The following is a 22130-nucleotide window of genomic DNA, read 5'->3' on the forward strand; positions in this document are numbered from 1 at the left end:
AATGTTATAAACAGTCTGTGTGTGAACCCTTGTTGACAGACTTTCTGAACTTTGGAAACCCAGGCAAACACACATAATCAACTTACCATAAAAACTCTTTCACAAGCTCTAAAGACTTTCAAAACTACTAAAAACCACATCAAAACATCAGCCACATGTATTTAGACTTCCAGTGAACAGCCATTTTGTTTCTAAATGAATCTATGTTTTCATTTTCATTTGTTTTCCTTTTTTCTGCAGAGTCAGCTTTTTCCATAAATTATGCGCGCGCATCGAAATTATCAAAATGCGCGCGAAAGTACTGCTAAGTAATACGCCAAAAAGCTGGCCAATCAGGCCGAACCTGCATTGCAGGGAAAAATCTCCCTGCAGGCGAGTTACCTGCGCCAAGCGTTAAACCAGCAGCAAAAATATCATAAACTAGACTGTGAAAAAAGTTTAACGCTTGGATTCCCAGGCTATGCGCATTCCAATAAAAGTTTTGGCCCGAGAATTCTCGGGCCATGTCGAGGGTCGTGATAGGAATAGTAGAAAGGTCGGAATCGCCTATGGAAACTATTTATATTGCTTTGCTTACTCTCGGGTACCTAATAGCCAGGGTTTGGAATAAGCGGGGGTTGGAAAAAATCTCAAAACTTAATAAGCAGGGGGGTGGGGTTGGAATAAAAATGTCCTGGGTGGACAATTTTCGAAAAATTTATCAGTTTCGTCTTTTTTAGTCGTATATCAAAATTGGCACCCGACCCCCCCCCCTTGATTCTGGGGGGTTGAGAGGATTTTCAAATTTTTCAAAAATAGATTGGGGTTGGGTTATTAGAAATTTCAGGTGGAGGTAAGGAGCCCTCCCCCCAAGCGGACCCAATATTCACGGCAAATATATTTCTTTTTCACGTCATCACGCCTCAATTTTCTTCAGTTTTGTGTTCATGTTGGCACTTAACTTCACGCCATCACGCCGTATTTTTTTGAAATTTTGCCTCATCACGCTGTAAAAAGCCCCATCATGCCAACCGCTTGTGGGGGGCTTGGGGGCCTTGGCAAGGGGCTAACTGCATATCGATTTTCCCCACGCTTAGCATCATTCCAGCGCAATAGGGTTGGTGGGTTAGATTTAGTGGCACTCAGAAAATGTACTTATAATTTAGGCAAGAATAACCAAAGAAGGATAAACCAAGGAGATGAGGGTTGGATGAATATAGGTTGGGGTTAAGATCAATATAGTTTGGGATGGTAACCAATTTTAGATGCCGGGGTTACCCTATAGGTGGGGGTGGCTGCTTTTAGGTGGAGGTGGCTGCTTTTAGGTTGGGGGTGCCTTCTTTTAGGTGGGTTATGGCTTCTTTTAGGTGGGGTGGCTTATTCTAGTTATTTCAGGTTGAAGGGGTGTTTCCCACCATGCAAACACATTTCTTTAGAAGAACCCAGATTATAAGAACTTTCAAATTAATGACTTTTTCTTTTTTGGAAAAGAGCTTAGATGGCAGGCTTGCCAATTGCAGGTGTATTGTAGCAATATTTTCAGGTTTATTCTGCCATAAATGGTTGAGAAATATGTTGGAAACTCATGATTTATAATTTTGGGCAAGCATAATTATGAATCTTCTTACAAATAAAATACTTTTTATATGCCCTGTTTAGCTAGCCTATATCTTGTTAACTTATCATAGCTATTTTCACTGCTTTAGTCGATGTTATGGAAGATCAAAGAGAAGTTGCTGATCAGGCAGATTCTCTCAATGTCATTGTAAGCTTTCAATTTTTGTAATTTTACCTTGTTACTGACATCATTTTGATTATATATTGTGATTCCAAGGTTATAGAATTTTATAAGATATATTTGGTCTAATTTCTAACTGTAATTATTATACTTTTTTAAGAATTCACTTGTTGATAATGTCGAAACTGCACAAAATGAAAGACCGATTATTGATGATTCCTCAGGTAAATTTTTTATTCTTTAAAGACAAAACAAGGACAATAAATTAATTGACAAATCTCTTACTTATCAATCTCTTACTATATGATATTGAATACATTTTTATTTATTTCTCATAATAGCGCAAACAATCTTTTCTACAATGGAAAACCTCAAAAAGTGTGCAGAAATTACAAAAGTTCTTCGAAAAAGTTTATTTGATAAAGCTAACTGCATAACTGACATGGAAGATAGTCTTCTTGAACTTGCTGCACAAGGAGTTTGTGATGGTAAAAATATTCCCTTTTCGATTTGGCAGGTGTTAAGAGCCATTTTTTTTAAGAGTCTTCAGGGTGTGATACCTCATCCTCTTGGATTTTGATGAAATTTTGACCAAATGACCCATCACACAAGAAAATAAGACCCTGAAAATTTCACCTTGATATCTCAAGTAGTTTTGAAGATACAGCGTCTCAAAGATAGGCTACTAAGCAAAAATTGACCCCTAAAAATCATGAACTCTGGTGGGGAGCAGATTTTGAAAGCCAATGAATTTTTATTCAAGTACATTAGAAAGCTGATTTACAGTGGATTTCAAGAACTTTTTGTAGGGAATCAGAAAAAATCAAATTGAGTCTCCAAAATTTTCCCCAAAAATCTCTAGCACCTCCTGTAGAGGGCTTCAAACTTTGTGTAATCTGGGTTTGGAAGCACTTTTAGCTGTCTGCTGATGGTCCTTGAGACTTTTTTGAAGCAAACTTTTGACCTGGAGTGGTTTACTGGTGGGTTTTGGCCACAAAAATAACATTTTCAGGATTTCTATTTTTGCGTAACCGTCAAAAATGGCCGAAAAAATTGCTATTTTGGCTGATCTGGAGCAAAATCAAGATGGCGTATCTTTTTAACCTTCTACAAATTTTTTGAAACTTTCAGTAATGCTTCCTTAGTAGGTCTAGTTTATAACCTCAAAAAATCTCAGTGGGGCCTTGAAGTCTCTTAAAGATATGATCGATTGAAAATTTGCTTAACTTTGTTGTTTTTTCCCTCCTAAAATGCTAAATCAGGCCCACTTAAGGGCTCTAAAGGTAAATTTTTGTCAAAATATTGGTTGATCTTCTCTAGCCAACTAATCATTGGCATTAAGGGAACAACTGTAAAAAAATTCAGGTCATTTCCATCAACAGATGACATTTTATGACTGTTTCTTTATTTTTAAGTATAGAATATGTAAAAAAATGAGACTGACATCTGGCCTTTCCTACCATTCCAGGGCCTATATTTTCAGGAAAAGCCTCAACCTTTCACAGTTTGGTGAATATTATTCTTAAATATAAGCAGGTTACTTCAACTAAATGGGTTTAACAGTACTTAATTCCTATTCAAAAACTTTTTAGACTCATTCAGAAATCCTACTTTGACAATAATCTGCGCTTTACCGCAAAATTTCTAAGTCCAAGTGTCGTGATTAACTTTAGACTGTCCAATATTTCTTGTCCAGAAGATTTAAACATCATTGTTTGCAGTATCTCATAAAATATCACCCTAGTAATGTTGCTTAGTTATTTAAGAATCAACAAGTAAGGCTGTCAGTGTACACAAATATAGAGATATTGGACAGTCTAAAGTTAATCACGACACTTGGACTTAGAAATTTTGCGGTAAAGCGCAAATTATTGTCAAAGTAGGATTTCTGAATGAGTCTAAAAAGTTTTTGAATAGGAATTAAGTACTGTTAAACCCATTTAGTTGAAGTAACCTGCTTATATTTAAGAATAATATTCACCAAACTGTGAAAGGTTGAGGCTTTTCCTGAAAATATAGGCCCTGGAATGGTAGGAAAGGCCAGATGTCAGTCTCATTTTTTTACATATTCTATACTTAAAAATAAAGAAACAGTCATAAAATGTCATCTGTTAATGGAAATGACCTGAATTTTTTTACAGTTGTTCCCTTAATGCCAATGATTAGTTGGCTAGAGAAGATCAACCAATATTTTGACAAAAATTACCTTAGAGCCCTTAAGTGGGCCTGATTTAGCATTTTAGGAGGGAAAAAACAACGAAGTTAAGCAAATTTTCAATCGATCATATCTTTAAGAGACTTCAAGGCCCCACTGAGATTTTTTGAGGTTATAAACTAGACCTACTAAGGAAGCATTACTGAAAGTTTCAAAAAAATTTGTAGGGGGTTAAAAAAGATACGCCATCTTGAATTTTGCTCCAGATCTGCCAAAATAGCAATTTTTTCGGCCATTTTTGACGGTTACGCAAAAATAGAAATCCTGAAAATGTTATTTTTGTGGCCAAAACCCACCAGTAAACCACTCCAGGTCAAAAGTTTGCTTCAAAAAAGTCTCAAGGACCATCAGCAGACAGCTAAAAGTGCTTCCAAACCCAGATTACACAAAGTTTGAAGCCCTCTACAGGAGGTGCTAGAGATTTTTGGGGAAAATTTTGGAGACTCAATTTGATTTTTTCTGATTCCCTACAAAAAGTTCTTGAAATCCACTGTAAATCAGCTTTCTAATGTACTTGAATAAAAATTCATTGGCTTTCAAAATCTGCTCCCCACCAGAGTCAATGATTTTTAGGGGTCAATTTTCGCTTAGTAGCCTATCTTTGAGACGCTGTATCTTCAAAACTACTTGAGATATCAAGGTGAAATTTTCAGGGTCTTATTTTCTTGTGTGACGGATCATTTGGTCAAAATTTCATCAAAATCTAAGAGGGTGAGGTATCACACTTTCTTTATTCTGAAGATTTTTAAAAAAAATGGCTCTTAAGTGGCTTCACAGCTATATTCTTAGCCTTATTAGAAATTTTTCGAGCTTTAAGATCCTAAGGTTGTAAGCCTTAGGTCTCATGTTAAAACTCTACTTTCCAACTGTATTTTAAAGCACTTTAAAAAATCACTTGCGGTTTTCAAATTTTGAGGGAAATATTGCCAAATATTATGGTGGGGATTGTAGCTATTATTTAATATTGCTATTTTTAAGCTGTTTGAGCTCTTTTTCTCGCTAACCTCTTGTCTAATTTCTCATCAACAAGATAATTTACTTTCAAATCACAATTTCAAAGATTAAAAAATTTCTTTTCAATTTTATATAATGTCACTTTTAATTTTAAAACTTAAACTTTTATCAACAGGTATCTACTACACTACCATAACAAAGCTCGAGAATGAAGTTTATGTAGCAAGATATTTCAATTTTGGTACATTTGATAGGCTTCATCCAACTTGCATGGAAAAAGCTAAAATGGAATTAGAATTACCAGATGATGTTTTCGAATATGAGGTCTATACTGAAAAAGATATTCAAGTTGAGAGAACAAGACACAATGCCCAGTATGCATCTACTCGAAAAGGTATGCTATCAAATATTTTCTGAACTGAATAGCCTGAGTATTAGAATATTAGATTTGATTCTATTTAAGAATAATTTAATTTCATTTAAGAATCAATTGAGGATTTTTGTCTAATCTTTGATCTTCAAATGATGTATGTGATGCGTATGATGTGTATGCAACTTCTTTTAACTGTGATTGTTTCTCACCAGGACAAAAAACTGCTACCTACCAACTATTTTTCAACAAAATTTATGTACGAAAGAAGGGTATACAGACAAGCATGAAGAATTTGATTGATGAAATGAATATCCCTGACTCGAAAGTAAACAATCCTTCATCCAAACTGATATTTGCTGTATGTTGTTTAACAAAAAAAGACTTTGTTTACAACCCACTTGGGAACGAAAAAACCAGGTAATTATATTCAATTTTCAAGTAATTACTAAGAATTAGTTGATTTGAAATACTCTTTGAACTATTGAAATTTGTGTGGATTGGATTAGATGGTTTTCATTTTTGTTTTAGTACCCTATTACAGCCAATATGTGAAGTAAAAATGTTTTTATCAATTTGTTTTTTGAAGATTCTTCATGTCAACATCGAACAATCATTGGGAAACTCCATTCCAAACATTGAATTATCCTGTCCAAAACAAGATAGATTTAAAAACTGATACACATGGTATCCTATCCTTAGTTCAACAACAACGTTATATCAATAGTCTGCCGAATCATCATAAATGGCCTTTCCCTGGTGTGGATTCCTCCAAACTGAAATATGAACAACGTTTTTCGACATCTACGCGGTATCATCCTGGCTCACCTCGAAATAGAATACTTCAGGCTTGGAGCCACTATCGGCAAGATTCTGATGATGTGATATTTGACGTTCTGTACAACATATTTTTTGACCAGATTCCTCTGCGATACATGAACAGAAGAGAGAGAAAATCTGCTCGACATGAGAATAAAGGAAAGGGAAGCAGGAAACGTGCTCATAAAGATGCATTCGACAAGAAAGTGAGTGTTTTTTTAATCGAGTTTATAATTCACACTTACAATTCACAGCACCTGATATTACTGTGAATTGTAAGTTCAAATGTTTATGGAGTATTTCAGCTTTTATGAATACTCACCAGAAAATGTCTTTAAAAAGAATAATCTTTTTGTTTCAGACAGACATTGATGATGAAACTGAAAATGACGTTGAACCTCAAAATGATGTTGAACCTCAAAATGACGAACTTCTTCGAAACACTAACGACAACGAGGTAAGTTTAATTTGTTTAAAATACAGTAGATTTTCTAGCTTTTTTCTCAAAAATGTGTCTTTGTTATGATCATTATGTCTTAGCCATAAACAACAACACAAAAACAAATTTTCCATCATTTAGGACCAGTCATCAAATAACCAATTACCCTCAGATCTCGGAAATGATGTTGATGGCCAGGACTCATCTATGCAAAATGTTGAGAAACCAGTTCAGGTTTGTTACTTGTGTTATGTATAATTTGTGATTCATTTTATTTTAGCGATGAGACGGTGTTTCACCAGATAAGCGCAGCTAGCTGTACGAATTTCTTACATTCTGTTCGCTCTTTTAGGCTTATCTTTGGACGAAGAGAACCGAATTGTATGAGTTTTACTGCCAGTTGCTTTTCAATCATGGCGAAATTATTTGGAGAAAACCCCGTGGATTTCAACAACATGTCGTAATGAACAACTATGAGTCTTTAACTGGAGATTTTAAATTAAGTTACGATGATAAGATAACACAATGTTCATCTGTTTATGGACAATGGAATTAAAAGGGTCGCCATTGAGTGAAACTTTGAAATGAAATCAACGTTACAGTTTATAGATAGGATTAGGTGATGCTGATCTGAAATATGTACAAGTGATAGATTTGATATTCGTGATAAAACAAATAATATTAAAAGTACTTTCGCTTTTTTATTTAGAATTACGCATTTTGTACAGTAACGGCCACAACAATAACGGAAAATTGTGTATCAGTCGAATGTGATTGTCAAGCATTTTCGTACAGCTCAATAAGACGTCCTGACAATCCTTCATGCTTGCATAGCCGTTTGTACCTAGATATCCTTAGTGTTTTGAAAGGTGAAGAAACACCACGATATATCAGGAAGGACAAAATTGAACTTGCGATGTCAAAAGCAGAGGAAATCATAATCAAACTTGCGTCGAAAGATGGCGTTGACCGGTTTTCAATAAATGGGGAAACACATACTGCTGAAGTTACACTAACGCACATTTCTCAGACGACACGAAGCACTGTTACTTGTCACTCCGCAATATGTCGTATGAGCGATGGTTTTACGAGACGAGTGAAGTATCTCGAATCTAAAGAAATAAGATTATGCGAGCATTTAAAACTATTTCGTGAAGTGTATCTTAATCACGTTAAAAATGGTGAAGAAATCCCAGATGATTTATTAGATGTTGACGACACAGAAATTGCTGCAACCTTGCCACAAGAAAAAGTATTCTTCTCTTTCTTATTAAAAACTTTCTGCTCGCAACTGCTGGAAACTCGAAATTTATTTCGAGCACAATCTCGAGATTTTATCGGTCTTTTGAGAAGATGTTAGTCTGCATTACCTCTCCCTGAGATGATGATCCTAAATTAAGCAAATACCTATACCGTTTCATTATATCTTACTTTTGTAATGATAATTGATTTGCAATAAACGGAAGTTTTGCCTTATTTTTACAGTGGGCGGATGTCTTTAACGAAGAGACCGGTCAATGGAAGTTTTCACCAAAGAGTATCAGCCAGCGAATTGTTGATAATGATCCCTTTTCAGAACAGCTAGCCAGAAACCTGAACGCAAGGGATTCTCACAACAATCTTTATCCTGAACTTCCATCTGATTCTTGTGAATGTGGCGTAAGTAGTCTTTAGCCAGAAATATTTACGTTCTAGTCTCTCTCTTGTTTCGGAGTTTCGAATCATCAATTTTGCATTCTTCTCCCGCTATTAAGTATGCAGCATACAGCATTCAGTATGAAATTATGTTGAACAAGTAGATAGTATAATAATAAGGCATGTATACATTTATATCACGGCTAGAAGTATTCACTTGATTAAAGAACATTGCATAAATGAAAAAAATACTCACTTTTACAGGCTGGTTGGACTTCAGATTGCTCCCCACCAGATGGTTTGTTTAAACGGTCTTTCCGGTTGAAACTTTATCTTGGAGATAAAGTTATCGACTCCCAAGTCTTTGATCGTACATGTGTTAAGGGCACTTGTGTCAGACGATATGACGGTGCTGAAAATTCGATTTTCTGTTTGTCAAAAAGCACTGCTGTTGGATATGAAATTGGTATGTTTTATTCACTTTATTGTTGCTTTACAATCTGCATTTTTTGAATGTCAATTAGCCTATAGTTGTGGAGAAATCATAGTTACAATTCTCTCTTTATATCAACTCTACAGGTTGGGAGTTTGTAGATGCTGTAATGACGTCGAAGCAAACTTTCCGAGGATTCATCACTGTCGTTCAAAACCGCTACCTTCGTTACAAAAGGAACTGCGAGTTTCTTTCAATCAATACATTCATTGAATTCTTTTTTGCTTGGGCTTCAAGAATGAATCTTGAATTCCGTGAATCTTGTTCTGGTTGCGAAGGATCACCAACAGTCTTAGCTTGTGATGGAACAAAGCTTGGTATCAATTTTCGCAATACCTTCGTCTCTCCGATCGAAACTCCTTCTTATTCCGTTTCAACAGATTTCGTACAAACTCGAAGACATGATAGGTGCTTCATAGTGAACCAAGGTAACACTGTTGAAGACAAAAGAAAATATGCCCGTCTTCGTCTTCACCTGAAAAGTTATTGCGAAGGATTAATCAAGGCTTTGCCTTATGTTCAGACCGACATGGACCTTTTAAAAGAGATCCTTCCTTCGACATGCCATCCATCATTTGATGCTATGGTATGCGTTGAAACCAACCCCATACATCGCAAAGCATTAGCTCTCGTTTATAGAATGCTTGCGTTCGACTCTGCCGTCGATTCAATTTTACCATTTGATGTGTGTCAAGGTTTGTTATCGGATATTGACGACTACGAAAAAACATCCGAAATTATTAAATCAATGCGTGAGTATTCTTACGAACTTTCACAGCTATTAATGGTAACGTTAGGTTCGGAACAGTTTCCTCATGCTGTAAGCTTGATCAAATGTATTGCTGGTCATGTGATCAAGGCACATGAGAATGACATTGAACCTGAACCAGCACAGCCTATTGATGGAAGTTACAACCCTCCAAAATATGGTCGAGCGTATTACTTTAACGCTGATGGAAAGCAACTCCGGCGTCTTCGAAAGTTTCCCGTAGACGACACCGACACTGGAAACTATGACAATGCGCCAGATATCGTGTGCGAAAAGAGGTTTCCTCAGGTGTCAAAGAAAGGAACATCGTATCTTTTTCTCTGGTTCTGCCCTAACCACGGCCACTGTTGGGGATACCATATCATCCCTGGTTCAGAGGGAAGGAAGGATCCAGCAGCTTCCCTCTATATGTTTTTGGAAAAGGCTCCTAAATGGTTATTTTATGATTTTGCCTGCAGTCTGTCAGAGTACAACCACAACAGAGAAGCAGGGCTCTACTGCTGTACCCGGTTTTACCATGACATTTTGCATGGTTTCACCCATAAATGCAGCAACTCGTTCCGGTGTGACAAGCTTGCTGGTATGTCGTCCGTGAATAGTTCGATTTGTGAACAGTTTAATGCTTACATAAAACGCATTAAAACTTCGGCAACATTAATGTCACAAGTTCATTTTAACTTTTATTTGCAATTTTTTATCAGTAGATGGAATAACATGAAGAGAGAGACTCTCAAAAAAAGACTTTTAGTTGCAGATGCTGCTCGTGTTTAGATATATTTTGTGTTATATTGTATTTAATGTTTTCAATGCTGTATTTCTGATTGCTTTTCTTATCCTTACTGTAAAGTAAGCTTGCTTTTACTATTTGCCAAAATTGACTGAATTCATAAACTTTAAAATCGAATTCGATATGCATTTTTTCATTTGAAAATATATCTAGAATAGATCAATATTGTGTGGATGATTTTGGGAAATTTAGTTGACATAACATCAGACAAGTTTGAGGCACACTGATTTTTATCTTACGTTTCTGAGTAAAATATTTTATTCCTAGAACACTCAAAGTTAATTCTCTTATATATAAAGGTTTAAAGGTTCACAACTTTATTATTCATTATATATTATTTTCCTTGTACTTAAAAGAGCTGCAAAATTGCATAATGATGCTAATACATTGCATTCGCTCTGCACCAGCGAATCCTTGTAAATCAAGGTTAAATCGTGTCATTTCATTTCACACCAATATCCAATTGCACTATACTATTCTTCTTTTTGCTGAAATAAACCCGTTATTCCAACTTAGTTAAGAACTTAGACAATATTCTGAAAAAAAATTATTTTGAGGATTTTGATTTAGGCCAAAATGTTCTCCTAGTCTTAGACGAGAATTCTGCATATCTATAGGCTTCTTGTTCCAATTCGAAGAAATGAAACCGCACTTTGAAAAAAATTATCTTGAGGATTTATTTTCGCCAAAATGCTCTCCTCACCTTCAATCTTTTAATTTACTTAGCCCCACTATGGCCTCTATACACCCCCGAAGACACTTGTTAAACATCGGGAAATCTGATGGAGTGGAAATTTCTCGCCTTCATATCTTTTTATTCACCTAGGCCCACTGTGGCTTCTATACACCCCCGAAGACACTTGTTAGACTCGGGAAATCTGATGGAGTGGAAATTTCTCACCTTCAATCTTTTAATTTACTTAGCCCCACTATGACTTCTATACACCCCAAAGACACTTGTTAGACTCGGGAAATCTGATGGAGTGGAAATTTCTCACCTTCAATCTTTTTATTTACTTAGCCCCACTATGACTTCTATACATCCCCGAAAAAACTTGTTAGACTCGGGAAATCTGATGGAGTGGAAATTTCTCACCTTCAATCTTTTTATTTACTTAGCCCCACTATGACTTCTATACACCCCCGAAGACACTTGTTAGACTCGGGAAATCTAATGGAGTGGAAATTTCTCACCTTCAATCTTTTAATTTACTTAGCCCCACTATGACTTCTATACATCCCCGAAAAAACTTGTTAGACTCGGGAAATCTGATGGAGTGGAAATTTCTCACCTTCAATCTTTTTATTCACGTAGCCCCACTATGACTTCTATACACCCCCGAAGACACTTGTTAGACTCGGGAAATCTAATGGAGTGGAAATTTCTCACCTTCAATCTTTTAATTTACTTAGCCCCACTATGACTTCTATACACCCCCGAAGACACTTGTTAGACTCGGGAAATCTAATGGAGTGGAAATTTCTCACCTTCAATCTTTTAATTTACTTAGCCCCACTATGACTTCTATACACCCCCGAAAAAACTTGTTAGACTCGGGAAATCTAATGGAGTGGAAATTTCTCACCTTCATATCTTTTTATTCACCTAGGCCCACTGTGGCTTCTATACACCCCCGAAGACACTTGTTAGACTCGGGAAATCTGATGGAGTGGAAATTTCTCACCTTCAATCTTTTAATTTACTTAGCCCCACTATGACTTCTATACACCCCAAAGACACTTGTTAGACTCGGGAAATCTGATGGAGTGGAAATTTCTCACCTTCAATCTTTTTATTTACTTAGCCCCACTATGACTTCTATACACCCCGAAAACACTTGTTAGACTCGGGAAATCTGATGGAGTGGAAATTTCTCACCTTCAATCTTTTTATTTACTTAGCCCCACTATGACTTCTATACACCCCGAAGACACTTGTTAGACTCGGGAAATCTAATGGAGTGGAAATTTCTCACCTTCAATCTTTAATTTACTTAGCCCCACTATGACTTCTATACACCCGAAAAAACTTGTTAGACTCGGGAAATCTGATGGAGTGGAAATTTCTCACCTTCAATCTTTTTATTCACGTAGCCCACTATGACTTCTATACACCCCAAAGACACTTATTAGACTCGGGAAATTTAATGGAGTGGAAATTTCTCACCTTCAATCTTTTAATTTACTTAGCCCCACTATGACTTCTATACACCCCCGAAGACACTTGTTAGACTCGGGAAATCTAATGGAGTGGAAATTTCTCACCTTCAATCTTTTAATTTACTTAGCCCCACTATGACTTCTATACACCCCCGAAAAAACTTGTTAGACTCGGGAAATCTAATGGAGTGGAAATTTCTCACCTTCATATCTTTTTATTCACCTAGGCCCACTGTGGCTTCTATACACCCCCGAAGACACTTGTTAGACTCGGGAAATCTGATGGAGTGGAAATTTCTCACCTTCAATCTTTTAATTTACTTAGCCCCACTATGACTTCTATACACCCCAAAGACACTTGTTAGACTCGGGAAATCTGATGGAGTGGAAATTTCTCACCTTCAATCTTTTTATTTACTTAGCCCCACTATGACTTCTATACATCCCCGAAAAAACTTGTTAGACTCGGGAAATCTGATGGAGTGGAAATTTCTCACCTTCAATCTTTTTATTTACTTAGCCCCACTATGACTTCTATACACCCCCGAAGACACTTGTTAGACTCGGGAAATCTAATGGAGTGGAAATTTCTCACCTTCAATCTTTTAATTTACTTAGCCCCACTATGACTTCTATACATCCCCGAAAAAACTTGTTAGACTCGGGAAATCTGATGGAGTGGAAATTTCTCACCTTCAATCTTTTTATTCACGTAGCCCCACTATGACTTCTATACACCCCCGAAGACACTTGTTAGACTCGGGAAATCTAATGGAGTGGAAATTTCTCACCTTCAATCTTTTAATTTACTTAGCCCCACTATGACTTCTATACACCCCCGAAGACACTTGTTAGACTCGGGAAATCTAATGGAGTGGAAATTTCTCACCTTCAATCTTTTAATTTACTTAGCCCCACTATGACTTCTATACACCCCCGAAGACACTTGTTAGACTCGGGAAATTTAATGGAGTGGAAATTTCTCACCTTCAATCTTTTTATTCACGTAGGCCCACTGTAGCTTCTATACACTCCCGAAGACATTTTGTGTCTCGAAAAGAGTTGGAATTTTTCACTTTAGACAATTTTGTCTACTTAGCTTCACTGTAGCTTCTATACACTCCCGAAGACATTTTGTGTGGATGAAAATCGAAAAGAGTTGGAATTTTTCACTTTAGACAATTTTGTCTACTTAGCTTCACTGTAGCTTCTATACACTCCCGAAGACATTTTGTGCGGATGAAAATCGAAAAGGGTTGGAATTTTTCACTTTAGACAATTTTGTCTACTTAGCTTCACTGTAGCTTCTATACACTCCCGAAGACGTTTTGTGTGGATGAAAATCGAAAAGGGTTGGAATTTTTCACTTTAGACAATTTTATCTACTTAGCTTCACTGTGGCTTCTATACACTCCAGAAGACATTTTGTACGGATGGAAATCGAAAAGAGTGGGAATTTTTCACTTTAGACAATTTTATCTACTTAGCTTCACTGTGGCTTCTAAACAATTGCAAAGAGGGCTGGTTTATATGGCTATGTTTATAAAAGTATGCTTTATCCGAATGAAATTCTGTGGATTAGTGTATTTTGTTTTTGATCCATTCGCACCACGCTAATTTAACTAACTTCTTAAGGTGACAACAAAAGAAATCCATTAGCCCGTAACAAATTCTCCTTAGGGCAAAGGGCCTGGTATATGACGAGAGTTTTTATTGATATATTTTGAATATTTCAAAAGTTATCAAAAGAAGGGTGAAAAAATGACTTCAGAAAATTCTGCCCTCGACGATAGGGAGAAGAAAGAAAATTTTTTTTTTAGTTTAGTTATTTATTTAGTTAGTTTTTATTTAGATAAAACATGAAATAGTACGGAGAAGGCCTGATTAACAATTCTAAGTTTTCGCTTCCTTGTAAAAAATCCTTCCTTGTGTTCATGAGCAGGACAAAACCAGAGAAAAAGAAAAGATGTCCCTCGTTTTGCGACTGTAGCGTAGATCTTGGTACACGTCGAACTACCCTCGGTGTCCTTCTCAATAGAGAATCCACGGACCTCTCGCAGCTGTTGCCCTGACTAGGTGAAGTAGTAGAGTCTACCACGGCCAGAATGATCGTAAGTGTTCTGCATCTCAACAGGATCAGCAGCAGAATGATAAAGCGCCTCACTATCTTCTAATCTTCTGACCAGATAGGCCAAAAAACTTTTTACATCCACGTTCAAAACACCATATTGCAATAAAAATTAATGATGAATCCGAACGACATAAGTTGTACTGTTGAATAGTAGCAGCATTTTTGTCGATCAGTCCATCCCCACGCTTAGATTCTCTACGGGAGCTAAATGAAAATACATGAAAGTGGTAGTCAGCAATTGCAAACGATTCAAAGTCCTTTTTCATATGTGCTAATGAGAAATTGTGCGAAGTCATTTTCTGGGTCTTTGTTTACCTCACGACTGAAGGAGTAAAAAGACCATGTTTTGGTCTCAACATCAAAGCCATCGATTTTCTATGGGTAAAATATTGAATTAAAATTGTAATAATTTGACGGGTACAGATTGTTATAGTATTGAGGAGTCTAGGATAAAGATTTTGCTTAACCAATTAAGTTGAACTGATACTACCAAGGAGCACAGCGTCCTAACTCATACTGATTGTTGACCAAATCTTAAAACTAAACTATTGTGTTCGAAGGTTTTAAATCAGATGGTGTCTAATAAATTGCCTTAAACTAAAAACATAGCTTATTGTATATTAGTTTCACGAACTTCCCTAAAGGCAAATTAATGGGACAAAATATTCCATTTAAATATCTTAAATTTTGAAATACATTATTCAGAGACACTCTAGACTTAAAATCGGGAGCATTCATGAAGAACATCCCCGACGATAAGACTGGGACATCAAAGAATATTGCGTATATGCACCTATTAATGAATGGAACATTTAATTTCTTCCTGTTCAGGCTGCTATTTTGCCAATCAATGTGAATGTTTCTCCCAATTATTGTCAAAATAACCTTTAAAGACAGCAATCTGATGGCAAAGTGAGGCGGTTTTGAGAGTCTGTGGATTTATTTTCTTACGAAAGGCTTTCATACATAGACCGGGCATATATTTCACATAAATAACGCCACTTTTATTGTCTTCAAACACGTGTACAATTTGATGCCCTGCTGATGAGCAAACAGAATACTTTTGGACCTTGTCGGATGAAGATGGAAGTTGGCAAATATCGGTATTAATCTAATTCAACCCGTCATTTACTTTATTTGCTAGCACACAATCAGGCTTAGATTGTTCCATACTGCATTACAGGAAAGTCGATGTTCTCTTCCCGGATAATGTTGAACTGAAAGAAAATCAAATATGAAATTTGAATTTGAATTAACTTGGTATGGACAGAATGCTAATAACAAAATTGGTCTAAAATAGCCACAATGTCAGAGACTTTTCGATTGGAATAACTCTTTATAACTTTATAACACTTCCAATAACAAATAAAAAACGGTCAACGATCCTTTATAAATCTTCTTAATTCTAATCTTCTTAAGTGCGATAAATAAAATTTAACCTTTGAATACATATCTTTAATTGCACGTACAAGACAACAGGTTATACCATCCCAGTCGTCGCTTTTCGATGTTGAGGACAGCACTTTGTGAATCTCGCACGAACAACTGAAAACCGCTGATCCATCAGCGTCAGGATAACATAGTGATGAAACTAGAAAATAGAATTCAAAAGAATTTGAAAAAAATTACAAATTTCAACGTGGCTTTGTACACACTGCAACAAAATAACTTCGCAAAATTTCTCATTAGCACATTATAAGTAATGTATTACTACGGAGTAAAAAGTATATTTTGATTTTAAATTTAGATTTTTCTCGAATCTGACCTAATAATATTCCCTTTCCTATCATTTATACAATTTCAAGTAAAGTATTGAAGTATACCTTATTAAAAGCACCGGATTCAGAATTGTAATCATACATCACAATTGTTTGTTTGAAAGGTGTGCTTTCTCTCCATAATTGTGTACCGTTGTTGTGAAGATTAAATTTGAACCTTTAATCGTATATTGTTTCTTTCTCTATCTGAGTTCGTACAAAGTCTTCCTTACTTAGCCCCAAGTGATTCAACAGTGACTCCCTATCGATCGTTTTTCGACTGCCATGATGACGAATAGCCTACAATACACAAGGAAATACTTCGGCACACTATATGCAATAGGAAACAATTCTTGACTCACTGTTGCAAAGAAGGGATCTATTCTTTGCAATAGTGAGTTGGCCAAGTATTTCTGAGTTCTTTTCCTCCGGTTTACCTATCGTGATTTACAAAGTCGGTTAGATATATAACTAGGTTATATATATAACAAACGCCGGTTTAGCTTGCGCATCAAAAGCCCTTAGGATGATAAATATGGTATTGTTGATGCTCTCTAAATTTATTCTTTAAGTGGAACTCAAATTAGTTTTCAGAGTACATCGAGTAGTTGGAAGATTTCTCGTAAATACCTCTTTATACTTCAAATTGAATGTGAGAATAAAAATGACTTGAAATCTCAATAAAGCTAGCATAGTAAACAATAAACTGTCAACTATGAGAGTTTCTTCAGGAAGTTTGAAGGCGATTTCAATTTATTCGATAACGGAACTGAGTAGTAAAACGTCAAATTGAGAGCGTCAAATGTATCATCAGTGTATAAAAATGGAAAAGATTTAAAAAAGGTTGCTGTATCTACGAATTTGAGGTCAACATGACGCGCCTTAAAAGATCAAAAATACTTACTTTGATTTTTACCTGCGCATTGACTAATTTTACAATTACTATTTAAAACTGAGACGGACTTGCTTCTTGAAAAAATGCATGTAACTATGTCATCTAATAGTTTTCTTTAAAAACTATACCTGATTTTGACTGTGATATCCGCTTTTGACGAGCTACCATGACATCCCAATCATTGAATATCTTCATGGTGCAACAGTCTTCGATCTGATATTCCTTAATAACGTCTTTAAATAAGACTCTCCAGTTACATTTGAAAAAATCGTTACAAAGTCCACTCTCGAAACACCTATATTTTTAAAATAGAACAACCAAAGTTGACCTATTCCGAGTATATCTATATGATTTAAACTTACATAAAAAAATACTACAGAGGGTATTTTCCAAATTAAGACGTGTTTTAAATATTTACAACATTAATTTTTTTTCGAAAAATCTTACGCAAATTCAAAGACTACATATGCAAGGTTTTCCTCATGTACAATAAATTTCTTCAATGGCATGACATATGAAATTGCATCTGTGCATTGATTATTTGTAGCTATCTGCAACAATTGTCCCCCCCCCCACCAACAAATGCGTTATCGTCCCATAAGACTCTTTAACAATAGTTTGGCGAAGAAGGTCTTGCACAACATCATAGGAAAAATAACACACCAGGTATTCAGCCCTATTCAGCCAAGGATATACAATTCTAATCATGATATTCATGACGCATTGTATGATATACATATTTTAAAGACACAGCATAACGACTGCCACGATCCTGAAAATGCATCAATATGGCGGAAATCAACGAAAATTCTAACAAGGAAATTGAACAAAATTATGGATATTGCACACCCAATAACTGTTTAACAAACACCATCATAGCAGATAACGACACCTTACAATGTAGGAGATGCGATAGACTTGTCCATTATGCTTGCTCTGAGCTCCCGGCCTATCAGATTCAGCTATGTCTGCAATACAAAAGCCGGCGCTTCGAATGTGGAAATTGTGTTACAATAACGCCATTCTTACTTGAGAGGATTAAAACAAGCAGACAAAAAGCTCACAGTAACATCACAACGAAAGAAGCAGATAAAGATGAACATCATGGACTGAAATTAGGTTTCAACGAGAGAATAACCTCTCTAGAAAGGAAAGTCGAGAAGCTAATGAATAAAAACGACGTCAACAAAGAACAGAACAACAAACGATCTGAAACACAGCTCAACAATACAGAAACAAAAAAACAATCATATGCAGAAGTCACCAAAAAAGATCTAAAAAAACAAGAGGTGACCATAAAAAGTTTCATCAAATCAGTGAACGAAGAGGAGCACTGGCTCAAATCAACCAAGTGTAACACCATGGTGCATGATTTAGGTGAAAACAAGCACGATAACGAAGAAGAGCAACGAGTTGGTGACAAAGATTTTATAGAAAAAATAATGAAACAACAAATGGAAATTATGTGACGATAATCAAGGTAGAACGCATAGGTGCTCGTAAAGATGAAATATATAGAAATGAACGATAGAAACCATTAAAAGTTACTCTCGAGAGTGAAGAAGAAAGGATTCAAGGAAAGAACGCGAGATAATAAAACAATGGCATCATAAAACAAAAGAAAAAACATCGAAATAAAAAGACAAGAGTTATATATGGAAAGTGAGAGGTAGTCCTAGGACTAAACTCTATTTAACGAAATTTACGACGGAAACAACATGATTGTAAGAAGAGTGGGTTAGAGGCGCAAGTGCCTAACTGTAAAACTCTATAACAGAATTGACAAACGAATGGAATGATAAGATCTATAAATTGTAAAGATGTAAAATTGTTTCATAGAACCTCTCAATAGACCTGCGAAATACACTTCTATAAATAAATTACTACACCGGTACAACAGTATTGAAATATCTGATGCAATAATGGAAGCTTCTGCAAAAAGTAAAGTGGAAACTTTTTTTGAATGCAGAAATACCCTAAATAATACTTTGAAACTCTAGTTTTGATCAAATTCGCTGATCTAACCTTTTATAAAGTGAAGACGACGTGTACCTTGTTTAAACAATGTGGCTTAACAGTTGAGCAGAAGGTGAAGAATTTGACTGGAATTTAGAGTTTTAGCTGACATGATGGATCTTGAGAATGCAATCAATAATAATGCAAACACAACTGACAATGAAGCAGAGGTGGAAGGAGAGCAAGATGAATTGATGCTGATGGATGGTATTACTCAACACGATGAACAAGAAAATTCTAGAGGAAAAGAGGTAACTTTAAATCTTAAACCCACCTATTCCATGAACCTTTGTGTTTTTCAGGATAAATGAATTGATTTACCAATTAGAGGAGAAACAAGCACATAAGTTATCATTTCAATATGGTCTAGATTTCAAAGTTTATATATCATTGTCTTCAATATATAGGTTAGAAAGGCAAGAGATTTAGATTGGCCACCCATTGTTGGAGATTTTCTTATTGGAGCATTCGAGGATGGTTTTTACCATTGAGTTTCAAGCCCGAAGGGCTAGAGGTCAATCTCTAACCTTAAAATATGCGCCATATTTTTGATGACGGATCGAATCTAGCAATTCCTTTGTGTTCGAGTGATATATTTTTCGAAATTAAGCGGTAAATTTTAGTTTCAATCTGTCATTTGTGTAAAAACCAGGCGGGTCGCTCAAGGCCGCGCAACTTTGGTAGGATTTGTTGGCTTCAAATCCTACCAAAGAGATTGACTTCTAGCCCTTCGGGCTTATACTTCATTGGTTTTTACCCAGGTTAGATTTTATTTCATCTTTAAGTATGTATAATACTGTGTTGAATAATGAAAGAAACACCTGATCTTTTACTTAGTAATGACATTCTTTTTACTTTTTAGGTGAAGTTGTGAGAGTTGGTACAGAAGATGTGAACTGCAATTTCATGACACCTGTTAGTGTAAATGACCAAATGAAATTGGAAATGGCCTTCGAACTCTGACAATGTAACCATACATAGAAACTCTGTAGTGCCCATCAAGCCTTGCTTAGAAATAAGCAAGTTCAGCACTCACAAACTTATTATCTTTGAGATGACAAATGTTGATTTAGTGGAAAAGATTTTCTGAATTTTTTTTCTTTTCGCTAATTTTTTTTAGTTCTTTCAGTTCCACTGTTGGCTTTGTTAAGATTTGAGATTGAGAATGAGTTTTGAGATTCATAATTTAGAAATTAGCTTGTTATTTTAACAATTCAAATAGTTTTCATTCATTATGCCAAGTTTCAAAGTCTTGAATTTGAGCCTTTAAAAGTTATGAAAGCTCAAAAATCGCTATTTTGCTCAATTTTGCCATTAGGATAGCTTATTGTACTAAATTATATATAATGAAACATCTATTTTATTACTTTAAAGCACTTAACAGTGTCAGAAATTGATTCAATATGCTTTAAGCACTGAAAATCCCCATTTTGAGTAATTTTCGCCTTTTTTGGTCAATTTTGACCTAAAAACCTATTATTTTTTAATTTTTATATATGATAGAGCTATATTATTGTTATAATCTAATCCTACTTTTTCCCAAGGAACATTATGGGCCCATTTTGAGGGCTCTAGTACCAACACAGCTGGTTTTAGGATTTTTTCTCAGGCAAAACCTCATTTTTTCGCGCTTTCGGTGATTTTTGGCCTAAAAACCTACTTTTTTGTAATTTTTATTTATTATAGAGCTATATCATTGTTACATTCTAATCCTACTTTTTTCCAAAGAACATTTTGGGCCAAATTTCAGGGCTGTAGCACCAACACAGCAGGATTTAGGATTTTTTTCAGGCAAAACCCCATTTTTTTGCGTTTTCGGTCATTTTTGGCCTAAAAACCTCCTTTTAATAATTTTCATGTATGATATAGCTATATCATTGTTATATTCTAATGCTACTTTTTTCCAAGGAACATTTTAGGCCCAATTTCAGGGCTGTAGCACCAACACAGCTGGTTTTAGGATTTTTTTTCAGGCAAAAACCCTGTTTTTCGCAAATTTTTGAAAATATCGATTTTACAAAACCCTGGGGCAAACGGTCAATTTTGAAGATTTTGAATTAATTTTTTTGCAGAAAGTTTTCAAATAGATTAAATTACCAGAAAAATTTGTCCAAATTACATTTCCAGAAAAAAAGTCAATTTTTGGCATTTCATCATACACCCTAATTATGGGTAAGTAAGGGGTCAGTCACAAATCGATTTTAAGTTAGAAGAACGTCAATTGACGTATATGGGTGGGTGGGTTAAAGGTTGTTGACGTTTTTCAGAAACATCGATTTTTCATTCCATGCCAAATATTACTTCTCGCCATGTTTCTGTTTGATCGCTTCGTTTGTTTTGAAAACCATAAACAAACGGCCCGATGTTTATGTCTTTTCTTTGTTTGACGGCCCGAACGGCCCTTGAATTGTTGCAGATGGCCGTTCTTTCTGTCGCTACATACTACGGAGATAATTAATTACGGAAATTTTGTGAACAAGTTTAGAAATTATCTCCGTTTCTTTTTTTTTCAAATATAAACTATGCGAGCCGTAGTGAAAATCAAGATGGCTGACGAAACAGCAATGAAGGCAGTTTTTATCGATTTTCGGGGATATCAAGGTGTTTGACGTTTTTGGGTGTGGGTGGGTGGGTCAGCTTTTAAAACGTCAATTGACGTTCTTCTAACCTAGAATCGATTTGTGACTGACCCCTAAGTAAGTATTTATTTACCTTTTTAACACATATCTGAAAATGATACAAGAGGCGGAATCAACAAAATACCGCGAAGTCAGTCGGGTAACTTGCATCAGTGGAAGCTAACATGCATAGCCCTCAAATGAATGACCTGTCTGGTCCTTAAAACACAAAGTGAAATCAAAACAAAAATGGTAGAGGAGAGCTGCGAGCAAAGCTGCGTAGTTCATTTGTTTCGAAATTTTGCTGCTTTGATTGGTCAGTCATTTGAGGGCTACGCATGTTAGCCTTCACTGA

At 35.7% G+C, this 22130-nt stretch overlaps 1 protein-coding gene and 1 long non-coding RNA gene across 2 annotated transcripts; one reads left to right on the forward strand and one right to left on the reverse strand.

The window, feature by feature from the left end:
• Positions 1–465: 465 nt before the first annotated feature.
• On the forward strand, positions 466–10274 carry LOC136819483 (uncharacterized). Its single transcript, XM_067075718.1, has 13 exons — positions 466–1744; positions 1878–1941; positions 2059–2205; positions 5062–5280; positions 5472–5676; positions 5846–6281; positions 6437–6532; positions 6656–6748; positions 6867–6974; positions 7224–7766; positions 8000–8173; positions 8414–8615; positions 8729–10274. Exons 1-13 carry the CDS (start codon positions 1694–1696, stop codon positions 10180–10182), a joined length of 3792 nt encoding a protein of 1263 aa, XP_066931819.1. The 5' UTR covers positions 466–1693; the 3' UTR covers positions 10183–10274.
• A 5095-nt stretch (positions 10275–15369) lies between these two features.
• LOC136819493 (uncharacterized) lies at positions 15370–17428 on the reverse strand. Its single transcript, XR_010848445.1, has 4 exons — positions 17270–17428; positions 16313–16546; positions 15929–16080; positions 15370–15706 (listed from the first exon to the last, which is right to left on the reverse strand). It is a non-coding gene; the product is annotated as an uncharacterized lncRNA (long non-coding RNA).
• Between the last annotated feature and the right edge of the window lie 4702 nt (positions 17429–22130).

Source organism: Clytia hemisphaerica, unplaced genomic scaffold, assembly GCF_902728285.1.
Source record: "Clytia hemisphaerica strain Z4C2 unplaced genomic scaffold, Clytia hemisphaerica genome assembly, whole genome shotgun sequence".
Taxonomy (NCBI): domain Eukaryota; kingdom Metazoa; phylum Cnidaria; class Hydrozoa; order Leptothecata; family Clytiidae; genus Clytia; species Clytia hemisphaerica.

Coding starts and splice junctions, on each gene's coding strand:
- LOC136819483 (XM_067075718.1), top strand. CDS start 1,694: ATGGAAGATCAAAGAGAAGTTGCTGATCAGGCAGATTCTCTCAATGTC. Junction 6,533..6,655: donor GAAACACTAACGACAACGAG/GTAAGTTTAATT, acceptor TCCATCATTTAG/GACCAGTCATCAAATAACCA. Junction 6,749..6,866: donor ATGTTGAGAAACCAGTTCAG/GTTTGTTACTTG, acceptor TCGCTCTTTTAG/GCTTATCTTTGGACGAAGAG.